This window comes from Moschus berezovskii, chromosome 14 (assembly GCF_049115385.1).
Source record: "Moschus berezovskii isolate FMDL1 chromosome 14, NW_MosBer_1.0, whole genome shotgun sequence".
In the NCBI taxonomy this organism is placed as follows: Eukaryota; Metazoa; Chordata; class Mammalia; order Artiodactyla; family Moschidae; genus Moschus; species Moschus berezovskii.
Window position 1 is genome coordinate 53725986 of NC_142473.1, and position 20113 is coordinate 53746098.

The following is a 20113-nucleotide window of genomic DNA, read 5'->3' on the forward strand; positions in this document are numbered from 1 at the left end:
CTTGAACAGTTATATCCACTAATGTGTCTATTTACAAATGTATGTGTGTGCTCAGTAGTTCAGTCCTGTCTGACTCTTTGTGACCCCAGGAATGAACTCCGCCAGGCTTCTCTGTCCATAAAATTTTTCAGGCAAGAATACTGGAGTGGTTTGCCATTTCCTACTTTGGGGCTTCTTCCTGACCAAGGGATTGAACCCAAATTGGCAGGAAGATTCTTTACCTCTTAGCCACCATTATAAAAACAGTGAAATAGATGCTTAGTCATTTGCAAGAATATATACACCCATATATATGCATGTGTGACACAATATATGCATATGTACACACATATATATACATGCATACACATGGATTTATATAGACCAGGGATGTAGGTTTGGATGGTGATGAAATTTTGTGAAGGTGTGTTTGTGGTGATGATTCTGTGAGTTCTCTCTTTGATTATTTAGCAAAATTCTCAAAGCTATTAAGTCCTTGGATGTTGCTGCTGCTTTTCTGCCAAATATTCAATGCGGTTAAAGGAAGATATAAAAATTTTCTTCTGTCTAAACACTAGTTGTTTCATCTTATCTCCCTTTTTAAGATCAGCAAATTAAATTCAAGTGAATGGAGGTCGTCGCGTGTGATGGTCTAAGAAGCAAAAAGATGCAAAAACCTCTCAGACCCTGATTTAAACGTAGTTTTCCCCTCTGTTGTTCCACTGTTACATCCGTAAAGCCATTTACCTATCTTAAAAGCTTTTTTCAATTTAGGAGCTGGAAGCCCGGTGGGAGAGTCCAGCCTCAATCAGTGGTAAGAACATCAGGATGAACTCTAGCGCATCACATGTCAACCACCAAAGCTTCATTTTGACAGGTATCCCAGGAATGCCAGATAAAAACCCATGCATGGCTTTTCCCCTGGGATTTCTCTACACCATGACTCTCCTGGGAAATGGTACCATCCTAGCCATCATCAAGGTAGATCGGAGTCTCCATGAGCCTATGTACTACTTCCTCTCTATCTTGGCTCTGACTGATGTTGGTCTCTCCATGTCCACCCTGCCCTCCATGCTCAGCATCTTCTGGTTTAATGCCCCCGAGGTTCCCTTTGATGCATGCATCACACAGATGTTCTTCATCCACAGTTTTGGAGGGGTAGAATCAGGAGTATTAGTGTCTATGGCCTTCGACAGATTTGTGGCCATCCGAGACCCACTGCACTACGCTTCCATCCTCACCCCTGGCATCATTGGCAAGATTGGAATAGCTGTCATCATCCGGGCAGTCTGCGTGGTCTTCCCGGTGCCCTTTCTTATAAAGCGGCTGCCCTTCTGCCATTCCAATGTCTTGTCTCATTCGTACTGTCTCCACCAAGATGCAATGCGGTTAGCCTGTGCCAGCACTCGTGTCAACAGCCTCTATGGCCTCGTAGTCGTCATCTTCATTTTGGGATTTGATGCCTTCATCATTCTCTTTTCTTATGTGCTCATCCTGAAGACAGTACTGGGTATCGCTTCCAGAGCTGAAAGGCTCAAAGCGCTCAACACCTGCCTCTCCCACATCTGTGCTGTGCTCCTTTTTTATGTTCCTCTCATTGGTGTCACCATGATCCACCGGTTTGGGAAACATCTGTCACCAGTAGTACACACATTCATGGCCAATACCTATCTGTTACTGCCCCCTGTATTAAACCCTGTTGTCTATAGTGTGAAAACCAAGCAGATACGGAGGAGGATCACCCATGTGTTCCAGAGGAGAAAGAACAGGGTCTAGGGTCGTGGAATCAAATGTAATATGGAGAATAAGAAGCATTTTGAGCAACTACAATGCAGTCAAATGATACACATCTGGGAAAACCGAAAGGGCAAGGTTTGTGGGTGAGAGTCTTTCTTGTTCTGTACATGCTTCATTTTGGAATGCATATTTTTTGATATCTGGTGTCACTTGAAAAATCTAATGTAATTAATAAAACTTTTCTTCTCTGAAACTGGAGATGAGCATCAATGAAGACATAACTCATCACCTGTTTATCCAGGTAACACTTTTGAGTGTTTATCCATATAATATTATGTAATATTGCTCTTTAGTTATTAATTAAATAATAATTAGATAAGGAAAGATTTAAAATGCTATATAGCACTGCTGAAAGATCTGAGATATTTTTTCTTAATATGGAGAAAAAATTTCTTCCATAATCAAACAGCTTTTATTTTGTTGTTTCAATGTTTATTGGGTAAAGAGAGTTATGTTAAAATTAAAACAAACAAATGTGTGGTTACGTAATATGTGCCTTTTCCTTTAAGGGTTATTACTTCTTTACCAGTCACATATTTAGTAGAAGCACAGGTGCTCTGCCTTTACTCTCTAAACCCAGCAGAAATGAACTCTATTTTGCTGTGTACAAAGGACCCAGCAAAACTTTATCAAGTAAAAGTACTGCCATGCTTTGCATAAGGACAAGTGAACACTTGCAGCACTGGGAAGTTTAAGAAAGCAGGGTACCCATGTGTGGGATTGAGTATGTCAAAGGCAATGTGTCTTTGCACTGAAGCTCATACCTGCTGTGTGTATTTTGTTAATCATTACACTGTCAAGTTGCTAGAGGGATTACTTATTAAATAAATGTACATTTACCACTAATGAAATGCCAGTCGTGATGCTGGACCCTGCATGTGGGTTCAATCATTCAGTTATATCCAACTCTTTGTGACCCCCTGAACTCTAGTCCACCGGGCTCCTCGGTCCATGGAATTTTCCAGGCAAGAATACTGGAGTGGATTGCCATCCCCTTCTCCAGGGGAATCTTTCTAATCCAGGGATCAAACCCAACTCTCCTCAATCTCCTGCATTGGCAGGTGTATTCTTTACCACCGTTCCACCTGGGAAGCCTTCTGCTCCCTGAAGAGAAAAATGCACCAACTTTCTACACAGTCTGTGGCATATTTCTCTGCAAGGAAATATGTATACAAGTCAAGTAGGTATTACGTTACAATATCACATTTAATTTGCTATACTAGTAGTTTTAGTTGCCTTTATATATTCTCTCAGTGAATTCTCCCAACAATCTTTGAGAATAATGTTATCACATTTCATACATGAGGAAATGAGGTTTAAAGAAGTTAAGTAACTTACTCAAAATCATACAGCTTCTAAGTGGAAGAACTCAATTCAAGTTTAAATCCATTGATTCTAAAACCTGTGAATTGAGACTTGACACATCTCAGAGTTTTCTAGACTTACAAGAAGATTTGAGGTAGAGGGAAAGAACGAGTAATCCTAAAATGTGATGTGTGAGAGATGTTAGTAATCAGTATCATAGAAACGTTATTTCAGTTCAGTTCAGTGGCTCAATTGTATCCGACTCTTTGTGACCCCATGGACTGTGGCACGCCAGGCCTCCCTGTCCATCACCAACTCCCAGAGTTTGCTCAAACTCATGTCCATTGCATCGGTGATCCATCCAACCATCTTATCCTCTGCCGTCCCCTTCTCCTCCTGTCTTCAATCTTTCCCAGCATCAGGGTCTTTTCCAATGAGTCAGTTCTTCGCATCAAGTGACCAAAATATTTTGAGCTTCAACTTCAGCATCAGTCCTTCCAATGAATGACTGATTTCCTTTAGGAATGACTGGTTTGATCTCCTGACAGTCCAAGGGACTCTCAAGAGTCTTCTCCAACACCTCAGTTCAAAAGCATCAATTAAGCATCTACCTTCAATGCAGGAGACCTGGGTTCGATCCCTGGGTCGGGAAGATACCCTGGAGAAGGAAATGGCAACCGACTTCAGTATTCTTGCCTGGAAAATTCTATCGACAGAGGAGCCTTGTAGGCTACAGTCCATGGGCTCACAAAGAGTAGGACACAACTGATTGACTTCACTTCACTCACATCCATATAACTCCTGGAAAAACCATAGCTTTGACTAGATGGACCTTTGTTGGCAATGTAATGTCTCTGCTTTTTAATATGCTGTCTAGGTTGGTCATAGCTTTTCTTCCAAGGAGCAAGCATCTTTTAACTTCATGGCTGCAGCCACCATCTGCAGTGATTTTGGAGCCCAAGAAAATAAAGAGAGGCTGAGTCAGACTAGATTTGCAAGACTGATTTGGAGTTTACATTTTCAATGTTACCAAATTGCTTGAGATTTGTTAGTTTGTGCAGAATGCAAACATCATCCAAGGCCTCAATATAGATAAATGCTATCTAAACGGAAAACATGAATCCCAAACAAAGCACATTATAGTCAATTGGCCTATAAGGAGAAAATAGTAGACCTTTTATTTGTATTTACATTTATCTCATCTTTAAAAAATGTTATTTTTCTTAATGTGTTGTCATATACAGGTTAGTACAGTGTGCCTATGTACAATATTTGATTGAATAAACATAAAATATATCAATGTATGGCAGAAACCACTGCAATATTGTAAAGTAATTAGCCTCAATTAAAATAAATTAATTAATTTTAAAAACATATTAAGAAGTCTTATCTGATACAATTACATAACCAAAACTTGAAATCCTTAAATTAGAGGTAAAAGCCAACCACCATGGATTATGTTTACAGTGTTAAATACTGTGATAACAGAGGCAATTAGGAGAAAGTGCCCATTAATCTTTGATTCAATGATGGAGCCATGCAGTGGCAAGATCAAAAATCTAATTTTTGTTACTGGCAATACACACACATACTCCAGATCCTCACTGCACACTCTCTTTTCTAGCTCCTGCAGTCTGACTTCGTTTCCATTGCTAGATGAAACCTGTTCCCATGGCTCAGATTTATTCTGAAATAGCAAGTCCTCCTTCAGCTTGATGTATTTGAGTAGATTATAAATATTTAAAGTCCCCTCCCTTTTAATCTTCTTTCTGGTTTCATGGCACTCTATTGCATCTCCTACTTCCAACTTCTCTTGTTTCCTAGCCTACCTTCCTTCACGTCTTCCTCTCAAACTTGATGTGAGTATTTCTCCAAGTTCTCCCCTTGCCATTCAATAACCTCGGTAAATTTCTCTCTTCTTGATACCAGTCATGCTAACAGCTTTAAAAGAGAGCCCACATGCGTCTTTCTTTCCCTCTCCTTCTCCTCCCCCTCTTAAGATCGAACTCTTAATTTTTAACTGCCTTTGCATAATCTCTACATGGAGTTTTCTGTATACCTCACTCTCATACAAGCCATATTTAACTCTTGCTTTTCCCCACAGTAATCACTTTCCATTTTTTGAAGGTATAAATTCTCCATTCATGTAACATTCAAAAACACAGGCACATATCCAGAAACTGTCCTTCTGTCTTTGATTTATTTGCCTCTGTCATCCATGTCTGCTTCCCACGTAGCATAGTGGTAAAATCCACCTGTCAATGCAGGAGACACAAGAATGTGGGTCCGGTCCCTGGGTCAGGAAGTTTCCCTGGAGGAGGAAATGGCAACCCACTCTAGTATTCTTACCTGAATATTTCCATGGACAGAGGAGCCTAGTGGGCTACAGTCCATGGGGTTGCAGAGTCAGACATGATTGAGGGACTGAGCACACAAACATCCATGTCCATGGTAATCACTCTAGTTTAGTCCTCTTACAAATGTAAGATACACATTTGTATCTTGCCAAGAGGAAACCAGAAAAGGAGGCAGAGTCAGAATAAATTTTCAAGATTGACTTGGAGTTTACATTTTCAATGTTACAAAATTACTTGAGAATTGTTAGTTTGTGCAGAATGAGAACATCATCCAAGGCCTCAATATAGATAGATGCTATCTAAATGGAAAACATGAATCACCTCAGAATTTGGAGGTGATATGGAATGAGGGGGAACTTTTCTCAGGGGGAAGGAAACAACCAGCACAGGAGACAATATGTCAAACTACATCTTAAAAGAAGATATCTTAGAAAAACGTATCTTGAATATATGACCAAGTTTATTACCTGGACCTGTTTTAGATAAGCTTCTTAGCCAGGAGACTTGGTCTCATGCTATTATTGTTTGAAACCTTTTTGCAGTCTTAAGGAAAGGTGACCTTGAAACCTTGAGAATAGGGGGCTGAGGTCAAAGCCAGTATGAAAGACTTCACATAAAATTGGAGCTACTCCTTCGTGTTTTCCAATGTTGTGAAGAGCAGAACTCAGGCTTTTTAACATGGTAAAGAGAAGTTGTAGTCTATTTAGATTCCTGAAAGTGGTAGAGAGGGAGAAATTGAAATTACATTGTGTGGCCCTATGAATTTAGACTTGAGGGTCCAGTCATGACACGAAATGAAACCAGTGTTGGTTTCATTATTTTCATTGTGCAGCTCTGTGCTAAAATAACTAAAGAAAACTCAACGGACTGAAAGAAAATGAAATATCCTCCCTTCTTTTTAAATAAAACTGTGTTTCTCAAGCTGTATGTGGTAAATGAATTTTGAGTTTTGTTTCTTATTTTTCCAGTTTATCTGGAACAAATACAACTTTATTGTTCTGAGTTTGGACACAAAACTGTGTGCTTCAGTGTCACTGCAAAGTCAAACTGTTACGCGGATTTTCAAATGCTCTCCCTCTCTGTACTTGCGTCATCACACAGATACATACTAGACCATCCCCAGCCAAGCACCAGTACATGGTTCTGGTGTACCCGTGTTCTAGTAGGTCAACAATAGTGTTGGTTTCAATAGTGTTGTAGTAGATTCCCCCCTTCTTTAGTTTTTCTCCCCGATCTATCTTTTGGAATGAAAATCTTATCATTGTGAGAGACTACATTATACTTCCTCTTTTGTATGGAGATTATACAGTTCTTTCCTGCTGACACCAGGGAAAGGGCATGAAGAATATGAGGGGGAGGATACGAATGAGACCCAGTAGGAATCAGAATGGATTTGAGAGCTGCTGTGTGAACTTGATCAAGCTACACGAACCCTCTGCACTTTAGTATATTTCATTTTAATTGAAAATAATAATTCCAACAACAACAATACCAACTGACATTTATTGAACGCTCATTATTTCTAGGCCCTGGGAATTTACATCCATTAACTCCTTTAATCTTTATAATTCTATAAAACAAATAAGAACTAGTCTAGTCCCGATTTTGTGGATTAGAATGATTAGCATTGAATAAATTAGGTATCTTATCCATATTACACAGATGGAAAGTGGCACAGTCAAGAATTAAATCCAAGCCTTTCCTCTCAATATATTCACTAGTAGAGTTGATCTGGGAGTAATGAGACCATACCTAAAATACCCATTATTGTGGTTCTTATTATCAGATGGTACCGCACATATTACTATTACTGCTGATGCTGCAGTTGGTGTGGCAATCATCATCTTCATCTTTAAAGGAGAAATGTGAAGGAGACACAAAATAGATAGAGGAAAACTCAAAAACTCCTTCACCAATACGCTTGTTTCTGGGGTTGGCTTTTAAGTATTTACAGCACCAAAGACAACAGTTATGGAGTGCATTTCCACCTGTCTCTGAAATGTAGAGTGTGATTTAGAAATTTGGTGCAATTTGTATTCCTTTTATGTCTTTTTCTGCTATGACTGTTGTAACCAAAACTTCCAGAACTATGTTGAATAGTAGTGGTGAGAGTGGTGTTCCTGACTTTAGGGGAAATGCTTTCAGTTTTTCACCATTGAGGATAATGTTTGCTGTGGGTTTGTCATATACAGGTTTTATTATGTTGAGGTATGTCCCCTCTATTCCCACTTATGGGACCTAATTAAAATCAAAAGCTTCTGTACAGCAAAGGAAACTATAAGCAAGGTGAAAAGACAGCCTTCAGAATGGGAGAAAATAATAGCAAATGAAGCAACTGATAAAGGATTAATATCAAAAATATACAAGCAGCTCCTGAAGCTCAATTCCAGAAAAATAAATGACCCAATCAAAAAATGGGCCAAAGAACTAAACAGACATTTCTCCAAAGAAGACATAAAGATGGCTAACAAACACATGAAAAAATGCTCAACATCCCTCATAATCAGAGAAATGCAAATCAAAACCACAATGAGATACCATTTCACACCAGTCAGAATGGCTGCTATCCAAAAGTCTACATGCAATAAATGCTGGAGAGGGTGTGGAGAGAAGGGAACCCTCTTACACTGTTAATGGGAATGCAAACTAGTACAGCCACTATGGAGAACAGTGTGGAGAGTCCTCAAAAAACTGGAAATAGAACTGCCATATGATCCAGCAATCGCACTCCTGGGCATACACACCGAGGAAACCAGAATTGAAAGAGACACATGTACTCCAATGTTCATTGCAGCACTGTTTATAATAGCCAGGACATGGAAGCAACCTAGATGCCCATCTGCAGACGAATGATAAGAAAGCTTTGGTACATATACACAATGGAATATTACTCAGCCATTAAAAAGAATGCATTTGAACCAGTTCTAATGAGGGGGATGAAACTAGAGCCTATTTTAAGAGTGAAGTAAGCCAGAAAGAAAAACACCAATACAATATACTAATGCATATATATGGAATTTAGAAAGATGCAAATGATAACCCTGTATATGAGACAGCAAAAGAGACACAGATGTATAGAATAGTCTTTGGGACTCTGTGGGAGAGGGTGAGGGTGAGATGGTTTGGGAGAATGGCATTGAAACATGTATATTATCATATGTGAAACGAATCGCCAGTTCAGGCTTGATGCATGTTACAGGATGCTCAGGGCTGGTATGCAGGGATGACCCAGAGGGAGGATAAGGGGAGGAGGGAGGTGGGAGGGGGGTTCGGGAGGGGGAACTCATGTACACCCGGGGCGGATTCATGTCAATGTATGGCAAAACCAACCAATAGAATATTGTAAAATAATTAGCCTCCAATAAAAAATTAAATAAATTAAATAAATAAAAAGACCAAGATCAAACACAGGAGGAGAAGGGGATGCCAGAGGATGAGATGGTTGAATGGCATCACCGACTTTATGAACATGAGTTTGAGTAAGCTCTGGGAGTTGGTGATGGACAGGGAGATCTGGTGTGCTGCAGTCCATGACATGACTGAGTGACTGAAATAAACTAAAGATGCACACTCCCATTTGTTGTGCATAAACTATAGTTAGGATATGTGATTAACAAGACACTGTCATCTACACCCATTGTGCTTCTATGACGTTGTGAGTGTTGTTCAAAAGTTTCACCAGGTCTTTAAAATTAGTTACAGTGCATAATATCCTTTGGGCTTCCCATCTAGATAGCTCATGGAGACACTCTCTTCTCTTTCTCTATCCCCAGGGTATGTGATAATGAGGGCTGGGAAGCCAATCCTAGTAGGAAATAGATTAAATATCCTTAAAAGGTTTGCAATGGGGCTCTCAGGCAGTTTCATAAAAATCAGGAAGTTAAGAAGCATTCACCCTCCAGTCTCACCATGTCCCCAGGGCATTTGCTCTATTGTAAGGCCTGGAGCTTCTGGATCCAGCTTGGTATGTAAGGAGTCAATATAGTGAGCAGGTATTTGGTGCTGAGCTGTAGAACCAAGAAGAGGCCCCTAAAGTGTCAGCCTGAGCTTTGGAGACAGAGAGGAGAGAAGGGACTGAAAGTGACAGGAAAGGCTGTCGAGGGTGCCTGCCCAGGGGGGTGACTGCTGCCATCAGATCTTGCTGACTTAGTAGGCAACCTCAGGTCTGTGTTTAGTCTTACAACAGCTCTCTCATATCTGCTTAGTTCCTTAGTTTCCTGCTCAGAGAGTTGGGTCAGACGTGGTAACAGTAGGAATATTGCTGAGATCTGGGGAGACAGGCAAGGTAAGTAGGCAAAACTGAGATGTAGGAATGAGATGAGTTAAGTTACTATAGGTTCCATATCTACCTCTTAGCCTCAAAACAAGATGACAAGAGTCAGAGGTTATTTCCAAGAAGCAAAGAGTGGTAGCAAGTAATGTGATCCTCTGGAGAAAAGCTAGACTGTGATATAAAAGGACATTTCCTGGAATGACCACAGCATATGACTAATGGGATTAGAAGTGATCACTGCAATTGTTTAAGTCCCTCTAGGAATGATCTCCAAGCAGAACAACTGGAGCAGAAAGGCCATCTGTTAAATCTGCCACCCACCTCTACCCTGGACAACTGATTTTTGTCCAGTCAAGAACAATGACATTCTCGGCAAACCTGAGGATGAATACTCTAAAGATCCTTTAACTAAGGAGAGCTTAGCATAGTCATCTTATTGAAATCTCTTCCATCAATCTTTTCCAAGCAGAGATCTCCAGGCTTCACTCTTCTGAATTTTCTTTTTTTCCAAGTTCCCTACTTCCTTTTTTGCTCATAATTCCTCTTTCTGATTCCTGTTCTGCTCTGCTCCCTTAAATTCTGAAGTACAAGCATTGATTCCAGAGAGTCTGTCTTGACTAAATGGAGGTAGGCACCCAGACGTTTCATATTTCTCTTTATCATTTTTCATTTAATCTCTACCCATTTCAAGCTGTCTCAGGCTGGATCTGTTAACATAAACGCTTCTGAATTTCCAGACTGTGCCTTGGAGTTCCAGAGATTGAAGCTTGAATCCTATCTCTGCTGCTGGTTGGCTGTAAGACTTGAGGCACATTATCAAATTCTCTAAGCTTCTCTTGCCTTCTTTGCCAATTGAGGCAACAATATTAACTTGCAAAGCTTTTCTAAGGTCTAAATGCTATTTCACTTGCTGCGTTCTTTGTGCAGTGACTGACATATAGCAGATGTCAAAAAGTGTTCTTCCTTCTTCACCATCCTACCTCATTTTCATGTCAAAATATTTTCTGCCTTAGCTTTCATGCATTTCATTGTTAACCACCATGTACCTTGCCTGTCACCACATAGCTTACTTGACATGGAAGTTTACCGCAGCTCTTCTGAATTTACTTTGATAAATAATGTGCTGAGCACTGATCATGGCCAAAGAAGAAGCTGAGGAACACTGAGAGTCAACCTGACCTTCAAGTGAACAGTGAGTTCATGACACTTACTATTCATTTCATTGGTATTTGTAGCAAGAAAGAAAATGTCTGTGTATACAATTGTGTGTATTTCTCCAGGAAGTTTATTTATTAATTCAACTAAAGAGTCAGTACCTTTTTTTGAAGGTCCATTAAGCCTTGATTTCATGCTAGTTGCTGATAGTTGACAGTGTTTTACGTAGCCATCATTTAAAGCTTGAAATCTATAGAAAAATCAGAGCTTGATTCAAATCCCATTTTGGCCATTGTACTTTGAGTTTGATCGCAGAAATGTCAAATTTTTCTAAGCCTCTGTTTCTTCATCCATAACAGCGTACTGTTAATAGAACTTTATTCACAGATTTTTTTAAGGAGATAAAACGTGCATGAAGTTAGTAACAGTTATCTAAATAAAATTGAACTCTTACATAAAAAAATTGCTGGGCACTTTCTGTGTCCTAAGTTACCTTCTAAGCACTGTCTTGACAGAAGTCAGCAAAGCAAAACCCTCACCCATTTTGAGTTCACATTGTAGTGGGATTAGTAGTGGGAAGATCAATGCCCTGGAAGTCGGGAGGCAAAAATTAACACATGGTTTCCACCCAGTGACTATCTTCTTCTAAGTCTTCATCTTCTCACTGATAGAATAAGCCCTCGCATTGTTGCCTTTTGTTCTCTGGAGGCACTTGGACTCTGCCTTGTGATTGGGATCATGGCCACGGTTGATGGTGCACCAGCATCTCTTCCCACCTAGGTTCACAGAGGTTGAATTCATAGACTTATAAGGAATGTCAGTTTCTGACTAATTTGAGCATCAGAGCTTTGATTTCTTATTCCAGCAGCCAATTCCTGTACCCTCCAGTTCTCTCTGGAATTCTGTGAGCTGAGTATCATTTACGTGTTCTGTGAATCAAGCTAGGCTTCCAAAGCAGGAAGATCAAAGGAGAAAGTGAGAAGGTATCTAAGTTTACCAATTATATACAACTGATGAAATTAAACAAAAACAGAGAGAAGGAAGGAGAAAGAGGGAAGGAAAGGAAGAGAAAAGGAAGGAAGGAAGAAGGGAGGGAAGGAAGGAAGAAAAAAGATAATGCAATAGGAAAGGAACTAAGAGGGAAAAGAAGAGACGCTGGAAGAAAGGTTGAAACGTTAGTGAGAGCCCCAGCAGGAAAGAGGCATGTGAGGAAGCGCTTCTTTAAAGATCTACTCATAAGAGGTAAATGAAATTAAGTACAACCAACTTAGATATCTGCTACAGTGAATTATATGCACCGTAGTGAAGACATTTCACAGCTCTTAGCCTGAAGAAGCAAGGCAAAAAGATTTCAAAGAAAGTATTTTCTCTTAAAAAAAAAAAAAAGAGGAAAGCAGGGACCAGAAGGAAATGACCTCTGGAGGAGTTAAATCTGTTTGATTCTAACCTTTCTCTTTTAAAAAAAAAATATCTTTCTAGGTGCAGTCACTAGCTTTTCCTCAGTTCATTTCAGGAATTTGAAGGACTCTAACTTTCCCCTTCCCTCCAGACACAATGACATTGAGGTCCCTGGAGAACAGCAGCAGCCTGTCCTCCACCTTCCTGCTGAGTGGCATTCCTGGCCTGGAGCACATGCACGCCTGGATCTCCATCCCACTGTGCTTCATATACACAGTCTCCATCCTGGGCAACTGCAGCATCATCTTTATCATTAAAACAGAGACCTCACTCCATGAGCCCATGTACCTCTTCCTGTCCATGCTGGCTCTGACTGACCTGGGTCTGTCTCTTTGCACCCTCCCTACAGTGCTAGGCATCTTTTGGGTTGGGGCACGAGACATTGGCCATGATGCCTGTTTTGCCCAGCTCTTTTTCATTCACTGCTTGTCCTTCCTGGAGTCCTCTGTACTGCTGTCTATGGCCTTTGACCGCTTTGTGGCCATTTGTCGCCCCCTGCACTATGCTTCCATTCTCACCAACTCAGTCATTGGCAGGATTGGCCTGGCTTCGTTGGGTCGCAGTGTAGTTCTCATTATTCCTTTACCTCTTATGCTCAAAAGATTCCCATATTGTGGCTCCCCAGTCCTCTCACATTCCTACTGCCTCCACCAGGAAGTGATGAAGTTGGCCTGTGCAGACATCAGAGCCAACAGCGTCTACGGCATGTTTGTCATCGTTTCCACAGTGGGTCTAGACTCACTGCTCATTCTCTTCTCCTATGTCCTGATCCTGCGCACCGTGCTGTCCATCGCATCCAGGGCCGAGAGGCTCAAAGCTCTTAACACCTGTGTTTCCCACATCTGTGCTGTGCTCCTTTTCTACACTCCCATGATCGGCCTGTCTGTCATCCACCGCTTTGGTAAGCAGGCACCTCATCTGGTCCAGGTGATTCTGGGCTTTGTGTATCTTCTCTTCCCTCCTCTAATGAATCCCATCGTCTACAGTGTGAAGACCAAACAGATCCGCGATCGTGTGACCCATGCCTTTTGTGCCTAGCTGGGTCTAATCTTGGAGGCACTGTTTTTTTAAATGTACCCTTACTCTTCTAGTCTTTATAATATATAATGTGCATGAAGTGGAAGAGATTGTTATTTATTTACTGAACAAATAAGAAATCACAGCTGTCATGGAACCCTTACTGTGGTAACAAGGAAATACGTGGTAATATGACGTGGTGGCTTGTATTTTCCAAAGAAGGCCACAGGGTTACACCTCATCCCCACCTCTCTTCCAGAAATGCCTGAGTCCTCCATCAGGGGATGGAGTATGTTGCTTCTCCCCTTGTAACTGGGTCAGACTCAGCCGCTCAGTGGATTGGCTGTTGAGGTCGCGATGCTATAAGACTTCTGAGGCTGGGTCATAAGAGGTGATGTGTTACCCACTGGTGCTCACTCTCTCTCGCCCTCTTCTTCTGTCTCTCTTTCGATATGGATCTATAGCTCTCACTCAGTGCTTGCCTTTGAAACCTGGCCATCATACTGAGCAAAAGCTCAGACCACATGGAGAGGTCACATTAAGGTGTTTTATCCAATAGACCCAGCTGAGGCCTCAGACTTAGTTGGATCATTATCAACTACTAGTGGGTCAATGCGGAGAAGGCAATGGCAAGCCACTCCAGTACTCTTGCCTGGAAAATCCCATGGATGGAGGAGCCTGGTAGGCTGCAGTCCGTGGGGTCGCTAAGGGTCGGACACGACTGAGCATCTTCACTTTCACTTTTCACTTTCACACATTGGAGAAGGAAATGGCAACCCACTCCAGTGTTCTTGCCTGGAGAATCCCAAGGACGGGGGAGCCTGGTGGACTTCCGTCTATGGGGTGACACAGATTCGGACATGACTGAAGTGACTTAGCAGTAGCAGCAGCAGTGAGTCTATGAATCTTCAAATTATTCCAGAACCCAAACTTCCTGTCTTTCCCATTTGCACCTGGTGAACCAATCAATGTACTCTGAGCCCAGCCCAAATTGCAAATTTGTAAGCTAAATGAATATTTGCTTTTTTGTTTGTTTTTTTGTGTGTATGTATGTTTTTATGATGCTACCTTTTGGGATTCTTTGTTAACCATATGTTAACTGTGTTCCATATGTTAACTGTGTTAAAGTGAAAAATGCTGATATAGAAGCAAAAAGAAAGGTATCTTCCTCCAACTAGGGAAAGAAGTGGCATGAAAAATTTCCTTGAGTTGGCATAGAAGGCAGCATTCAGGGATGTATTGAAGTTAGACAAGCAAACTGGAAAGTGATGGTCCAGCGAGAGAACAGCATATGCTAACCTGACACAGAGGTGAGAGAGAGGACACTGTTTTCAGGAAAATATCTGAAGCTGTCCTTGTTGCCATTGTTCGTCCCTAGCAAGTCAGAGAAGAGTAGAAGAGGGAGTGGGTGGTGGTAAGCGGACTGAGGTTGAGGCACTGACCCTATCGTTATAAGCCAATGAACTAAAAGGAGAGAATTCCTTACACCCTCCTATTTGTGCACTGCAACTCTACTACATTGCTCCAGATTTTTTTTTAAATAGATCTTTTGAATAATACTTGTCAGAACAGTATTTGTAATTTTGACTTGGAGATATTCACAAGGAAAGCAGGCCCAGATAAGCTATTACCAAGGGGAGTTTTGAGCATCTAGAGGGAAGCATGAGGATGTTGTGTTCCTGCATAGTTTTAGTTCAGGGTCTAGAAAGGGAGTGACAGAGGGCCAAAGATGGAATTCTCTACTAGGACCTTTATGTGGAGCCTGTTCTCACTGGAAGTTAGTCTCATTCAAGGCTACCTATCACATTTGGCATTTAACATCTGATGTGTCATGTCCCACTGCCAACCAGTGCTTCATTCAGCCTGGCATAAGAAAACTGTTTCTGCAACGACAGCTCTGTGGGAACCTTGGATGATATCACTTGAAAGATTCAAGATTACTTACAGACAGCAAATAGAATACGTCCTTGAGTATCATGGGTGGTTTATGGATTGAACCCATTGCTCTTGTGTTTCCTGCATTGTCAGGCAGGTTCTTTATCACTAGTTTCACTTGGGTAGCCCCCACAAAACTTTATATTGACAACAAAGCCACTGCAAATACTGAAGCATACGTTACAACTCCACATCTGGAAACTATATGCATGCCATCTACAGGCAATTTCAGTCCTCCAGTGGGAGTCATGTTCTCGTATATCTTACAATGAATTAAAGAGTTATTGTGATATACTAATCAGTAGAGTAAACTTGGAGTCAGTTTTGAGAAAGTTCTGCATTCTAACTGTGAACTTAGGAATTTTCTTTATTAAAATGTATCTAACAATGTCTATCCCACAAGGCTTTTTACATAGTTCAAATATTATATATATATATGAAAGTTTCAAAACAAGTCTTAGCATGTTTTTTAGCTTCAAAACATTTAGTTCCTGTCATTCCTAAAACAAAGCCTAATCACACAGAATAAAACATACCATGAGGATGTATGATCAGTCAGAGAAGAACCCCTGAAACAGCCCTGAGGTAAAGGAGAACGACTTCCTTCCAAAAAAATGGAAAATTTTCCAAGGGGAATGTCCTAGCTGATTCTTAAAGAACAAGCAGAATGTATATAGACAAAACTCTGTGCTGTACTGTGCTATGCTTAGTCATTCAGTTGTGTCCAACTCTGTACCCCACCAGATTCCTCTGTCCATGGGATTTCCCAGGCAAGAATACTGGAGTGGGTTTCCATTTCCTTCTCCAGTGGATCTTCCCAACCGTGGAATCGAACTGGGGTCTCCTGCATTGCAGGCAGATTCTGCCAGCTGAGCTACCAGGAAAGCCCAAACTGTGTGAGTGAAGGAATATTCCCTCAGTCCACAAGTATTTGTTGAGTGTTGTTTTTTTTTTTTCTAGGCATAGTCTGCACTCCAGGAACACAGTGGTCAAAAGATTAAAGAAAAACTTGGTTCTTAGTTTATTTTTTTCGTTTATTTTTTTGTTTTATTTTTAATTGAAGGATAATTGCTTTACAGTATTGCGTTGGTTTCTGCCAAACATCATCATGAATGACTATCCCTCCCACCTCCCTCCCCATCCCTCCCCTCTAGGTTGTTACAGAGCTGAGAGACACAGACAATAGAAAAATCAATGAGTAACCATTTCAGACAGCACCAAGTGCTCTGAAGGAAACCAAATGGGGGGAGGGGTTCAATAAAATTCTAAATTATGTGAGATATGAAATGATTGAAAGAAAAAGCATTCCAAAAATGCAGAATCAATGGTCTGAGGTGGGAAAAACCAAAGACAAAGAAAAAACCCCCCAAAACTGAAAGGTTGTAGGAAAAACAAAAAGACCAGTGCCAGTATGGCTAGAGCTAAGTGAGTAATCATTAACCAGTGGAAATTAGAAATCAATATTGATATTGAATACAGGGGACAAGAATGCTATGCAAAGCTGAAGTTTTAAGGTCACTGTCAGAAAAGATTCCTTGATTTAGGTGACTGTGAGCTTTTAAAATGCTCTGAGGGACCTAGGATGAAGTCCTTTGTATCTAATATTGTAATTGTTAAACTTTGCAATGTATGTAACCCAGAAATAATGGGGAAAGGGAAGAAATGAACTGCACCTTCCTGTGAGAATTCTGAGGCTCAGACCCCTCTGAAGACATTTAAAAGTACCAAAATCTGGTTCACTCATACTACTTATAAATATTCCATCACTATTTGTCAAGTTAAATGCTCTATTCATAACGTATTCATGACTTTATAATAAATTCCATACTGCACAGGTTTTCACTCTCCCCCCAGTCTTCCATTAAATAGTAAGTGCTGTGTCACTGAATACACTGTATGTGCTTAGTTGTTCAGCCATGCCCAACTCTTTGTGACACCATAGACACTACCCTGCCAGGCTCCTCTGTCCATGGGCTTTTTCAGGCAAGAATACTGGAATGGATTGCCATTTTCTTCTCCAGTGGATCTTCCTGACCCAGGGATTGAACTTGTGTCTCCTGTGTCTCCTGCATTGCAGGTAAATTCTTTTACCTGTTGAGCCATCGGGGACAGTCCTGAATATATTGTTCAGTTCAGTTCAGTTCAGTTCAGTCACTCAGTCGTGTCCGACTCTCCGCGACCCCATGAATCACAGCACGCCAGGCCTCCCTGTCCATCACCAACTCCCGGAGTTCATTCAAACTCATGTCCACAGAGTCGGTGATGCCATCCAGCCATCTCATTCTCTGTCGTCCCCTTCTCCTCCCGCCCCCAACCTTTCCCAGCATCAGAGTCTTTTCCAGTGAGTCAACTCATCGCATGAAGTGGCCAAAGTATTGCAGTTTCAGCTTCAGCATCAGTCCTTCTAATGAACACTCAGGATTGATCTCCTTTAGAATGGACTGGTTGGATCTCCTTGCTGTATAAGGGACTCTCAAGAGTCTTCTAGATGCCAATAAATACTGGTCCACAGTTTATTACCTAAATATTTAGTTCTTGTCTCTTGTTGTTGTTGGTCAGTCGCTAAATTGTGTCTGACTCTTTGCAACCCCACAGACTGCAGCACGCCAGGCCTCCCTGTCCCTCACTATCTCCCGGAGTTTGCCTAAGTTCATGTCCATTGAATTGGTGATGCCATCCAACCATCTCATCCTCATCTTGTCTCCTACGTATGTTAAATAGCTTCCCCAAGACCTTCTCTGGGATTTGTTGAGTCTTTACACAATACACAATGGGGTTCATTAGGGGTGGCAACAACAAGAATGTGTCTGCAATAAGGATTATAGCAAAGGTGCTTTTGTTGCTGGCAAAGCGATGCATGGCAGCCAGTGTAATGATGGGCACATAGAAAATGAGTACAGCACAGAAGTGGGAGACACAGGTGTTAAGGGTCTTAAGCCTCTCTGCCAGAGATGCAATGCTGAGTACAGTCTTCAGGATCAGTGTATAAGAAAGAACAATGAAAGCCAAGTCCAGCATAGTACAGAGAGCAACAAAGAAACCATAGATAACATTGATCTTGTTGTCAGAGCAGGCCAGCTTCATGGTATCCTGATGAAGACAGTATGAGTGAGAAAGGACATTCTTCTGACAATATTTCAATCTCCTTAGTGTGAAAGGAAATGGAAGCACTAAGAGAAGGCTCCTGGTGGCTAAAATCAGTCCCATTTTAGCAACTCTGTTGCTAGTGAGGAGAGAATTATATCTCAGAGGATTGTGAATGGCAAGAAAGCGATCCAAAGACATAACCAGCAGTACTGAGGACTCCATGACTGTGAATCCGTGGATGAAAAATTCTTGAGGAAAGCAGGCATTGGGTGAAATTTCCATGGCATTGAACAAGAAGATTCTCAGCATGGTAGGGAGAGAGGAGAAGGACAGGCCCAGGTCAGAGACAGCCAACATGGCAAGGAAATAATACATGGGTTCATGAAGTGAGGGCTCTGTCTTTATGATAAAGAGAATGGTACTGTTGCCCATGATGGCAACCAGATATAGAAGGCAAATGGGAATGGAGATCCATGCGTGGGCATGTTCCAATCCTGGAATTCCAATCAGAAGGAAAAGCTGGACCTCAGAGTTATTGAGAAGAGCCATGAGAGGTGGGACTATGAATTCTTTAGCCAGATCTGAAATCACATCAACAAAAAGTAGTAACACTTTTGGATAAAGCTCAGTGCTGGACAGGAGTGGGGAGGAGCAGAGGGAGACGAGCAGTTTTTCTTACACTACACACAGAAGCATATATTTGACATAATATTAATAAAAAGGAACTGCCAACATTTATCAAAAAGCCTTGAACATGTTCATGTCCTCTAACGTAGGAATTTTACTTGCAGCAATTTATCCTAAGGTGGTGGCTTTCCAACATTTCTAGCCAAATATGAAACTCATGTCAAAGCAGAGCTGCTTTGACTGAGTTACTGACAGATACTCAGAATCTTTTCTACAGCTTTTCGACATGATCTTCAGTAGTTCCCCTACAAAGAGATCCCTGTATATATCTACACTATGGTGAATATCTAATGCTAGAAAGTAAATTTTTAAACTAATTTAATTCTTAATTTTATATCTTGGTATTTATTACTCCATTTTATCCATGAGCATAAACACCACTCTAGGCTCAAAAACTAATGAACAAGTATCTGTAATATATTAATATTGATGATATAGTGGTTTTCAAATGAAAAACTGGGAGAAATGGAGCATGGATACACCCTTGGGAGTTATGTATCCGTAATGCCTTCATTTTCCTACACAAAATATGATAGTTTCCAGCTCAAACACCTATGGGCCACACTTTAAGTTATTATTTTATTATTTCAAGAGAAAATGTTGAAGCCATACATTAGTGTCATATTCATCTTGTTTCTCTTGATCAATTATCTTATATTTTTATCTCTATGACTGAATTAATCAAAGAAATTCAAAATGAAAAATATCCCAATCATTCCATTTACCTCTGTAAGGTAAAATTTTTAAGACCACCTATGCATTAAACTAAATTTTGATTTTATTGTTGAAGTCTCCTACATGAATCTGAACAAACTGGGAGACAGTGAATGACAGGGGAGCCTGACTGCAAAGAATCGGACACAACTTATCAATTGAACAATGTCAGGAAAGAGTTCAGAGTTTATGTTTTCAAAGGGAAAATATACAGTCTTGCAGCTTATGAAGTTGTTGAGCTTTAAGATATCTCAGTGTTGGATAATTGATATAAATTACCAGAGAAATATGCTAACCATCATAAATCCCATTTGTATTTGGTAAGCATTATGAATACATGCAGAGACAT

At 40.8% G+C, this 20113-nt stretch overlaps 3 protein-coding genes across 3 annotated transcripts; 2 read left to right on the forward strand and 1 right to left on the reverse strand.

Annotated features, from left to right (window-relative positions):
- The first annotated feature begins 807 nt into the window (after window positions 1–807).
- Window positions 808–1755, forward strand: LOC148775611 (olfactory receptor 51H1-like). The gene has a single exon (XM_088843484.1). The coding sequence runs from the start codon at window positions 808–810 to the stop codon at window positions 1753–1755; it is 948 nt and encodes a 315-aa protein (XP_088699610.1).
- A 10665-nt stretch (window positions 1756–12420) lies between these two features.
- Window positions 12421–13362, forward strand: LOC129553972 (olfactory receptor 51G2). The gene has a single exon (XM_055422638.2). The coding sequence runs from the start codon at window positions 12421–12423 to the stop codon at window positions 13360–13362; it is 942 nt and encodes a 313-aa protein (XP_055278613.2).
- A 1063-nt stretch (window positions 13363–14425) lies between these two features.
- Window positions 14426–18912, reverse strand: LOC129553640 (olfactory receptor 51A7-like). Its single transcript, XM_088843388.1, has 2 exons — window positions 17959–18912; window positions 14426–14515 (listed from the first exon to the last, which is right to left on the reverse strand). The coding sequence occupies exons 1-2, from the start codon at window positions 18910–18912 to the stop codon at window positions 14426–14428; spliced, it is 1044 nt and encodes a 347-aa protein (XP_088699514.1).
- Window positions 18913–20113: the final 1201 nt, after the last annotated feature.

Excerpts from the sequence above, each read along its gene's own strand:
- LOC129553640 (XM_088843388.1), bottom strand. The coding sequence starts at position 18,912 with ATGGCTCTTCTCAATAACTCTGAGGTCCAGCTTTTCCTTCTGATTGGA. Across the intron at positions 14,516-17,958 it reads GACAAGATGAGGATGAGATG|TTGGAGGAAGATACCTTTCT; the intron begins GTTGGATGGCAT and ends TTCTTTCCCTAG.
- LOC129553972 (XM_055422638.2), top strand. The coding sequence starts at position 12,421 with ATGACATTGAGGTCCCTGGAGAACAGCAGCAGCCTGTCCTCCACCTTC.
- LOC148775611 (XM_088843484.1), top strand. The coding sequence starts at position 808 with ATGAACTCTAGCGCATCACATGTCAACCACCAAAGCTTCATTTTGACA.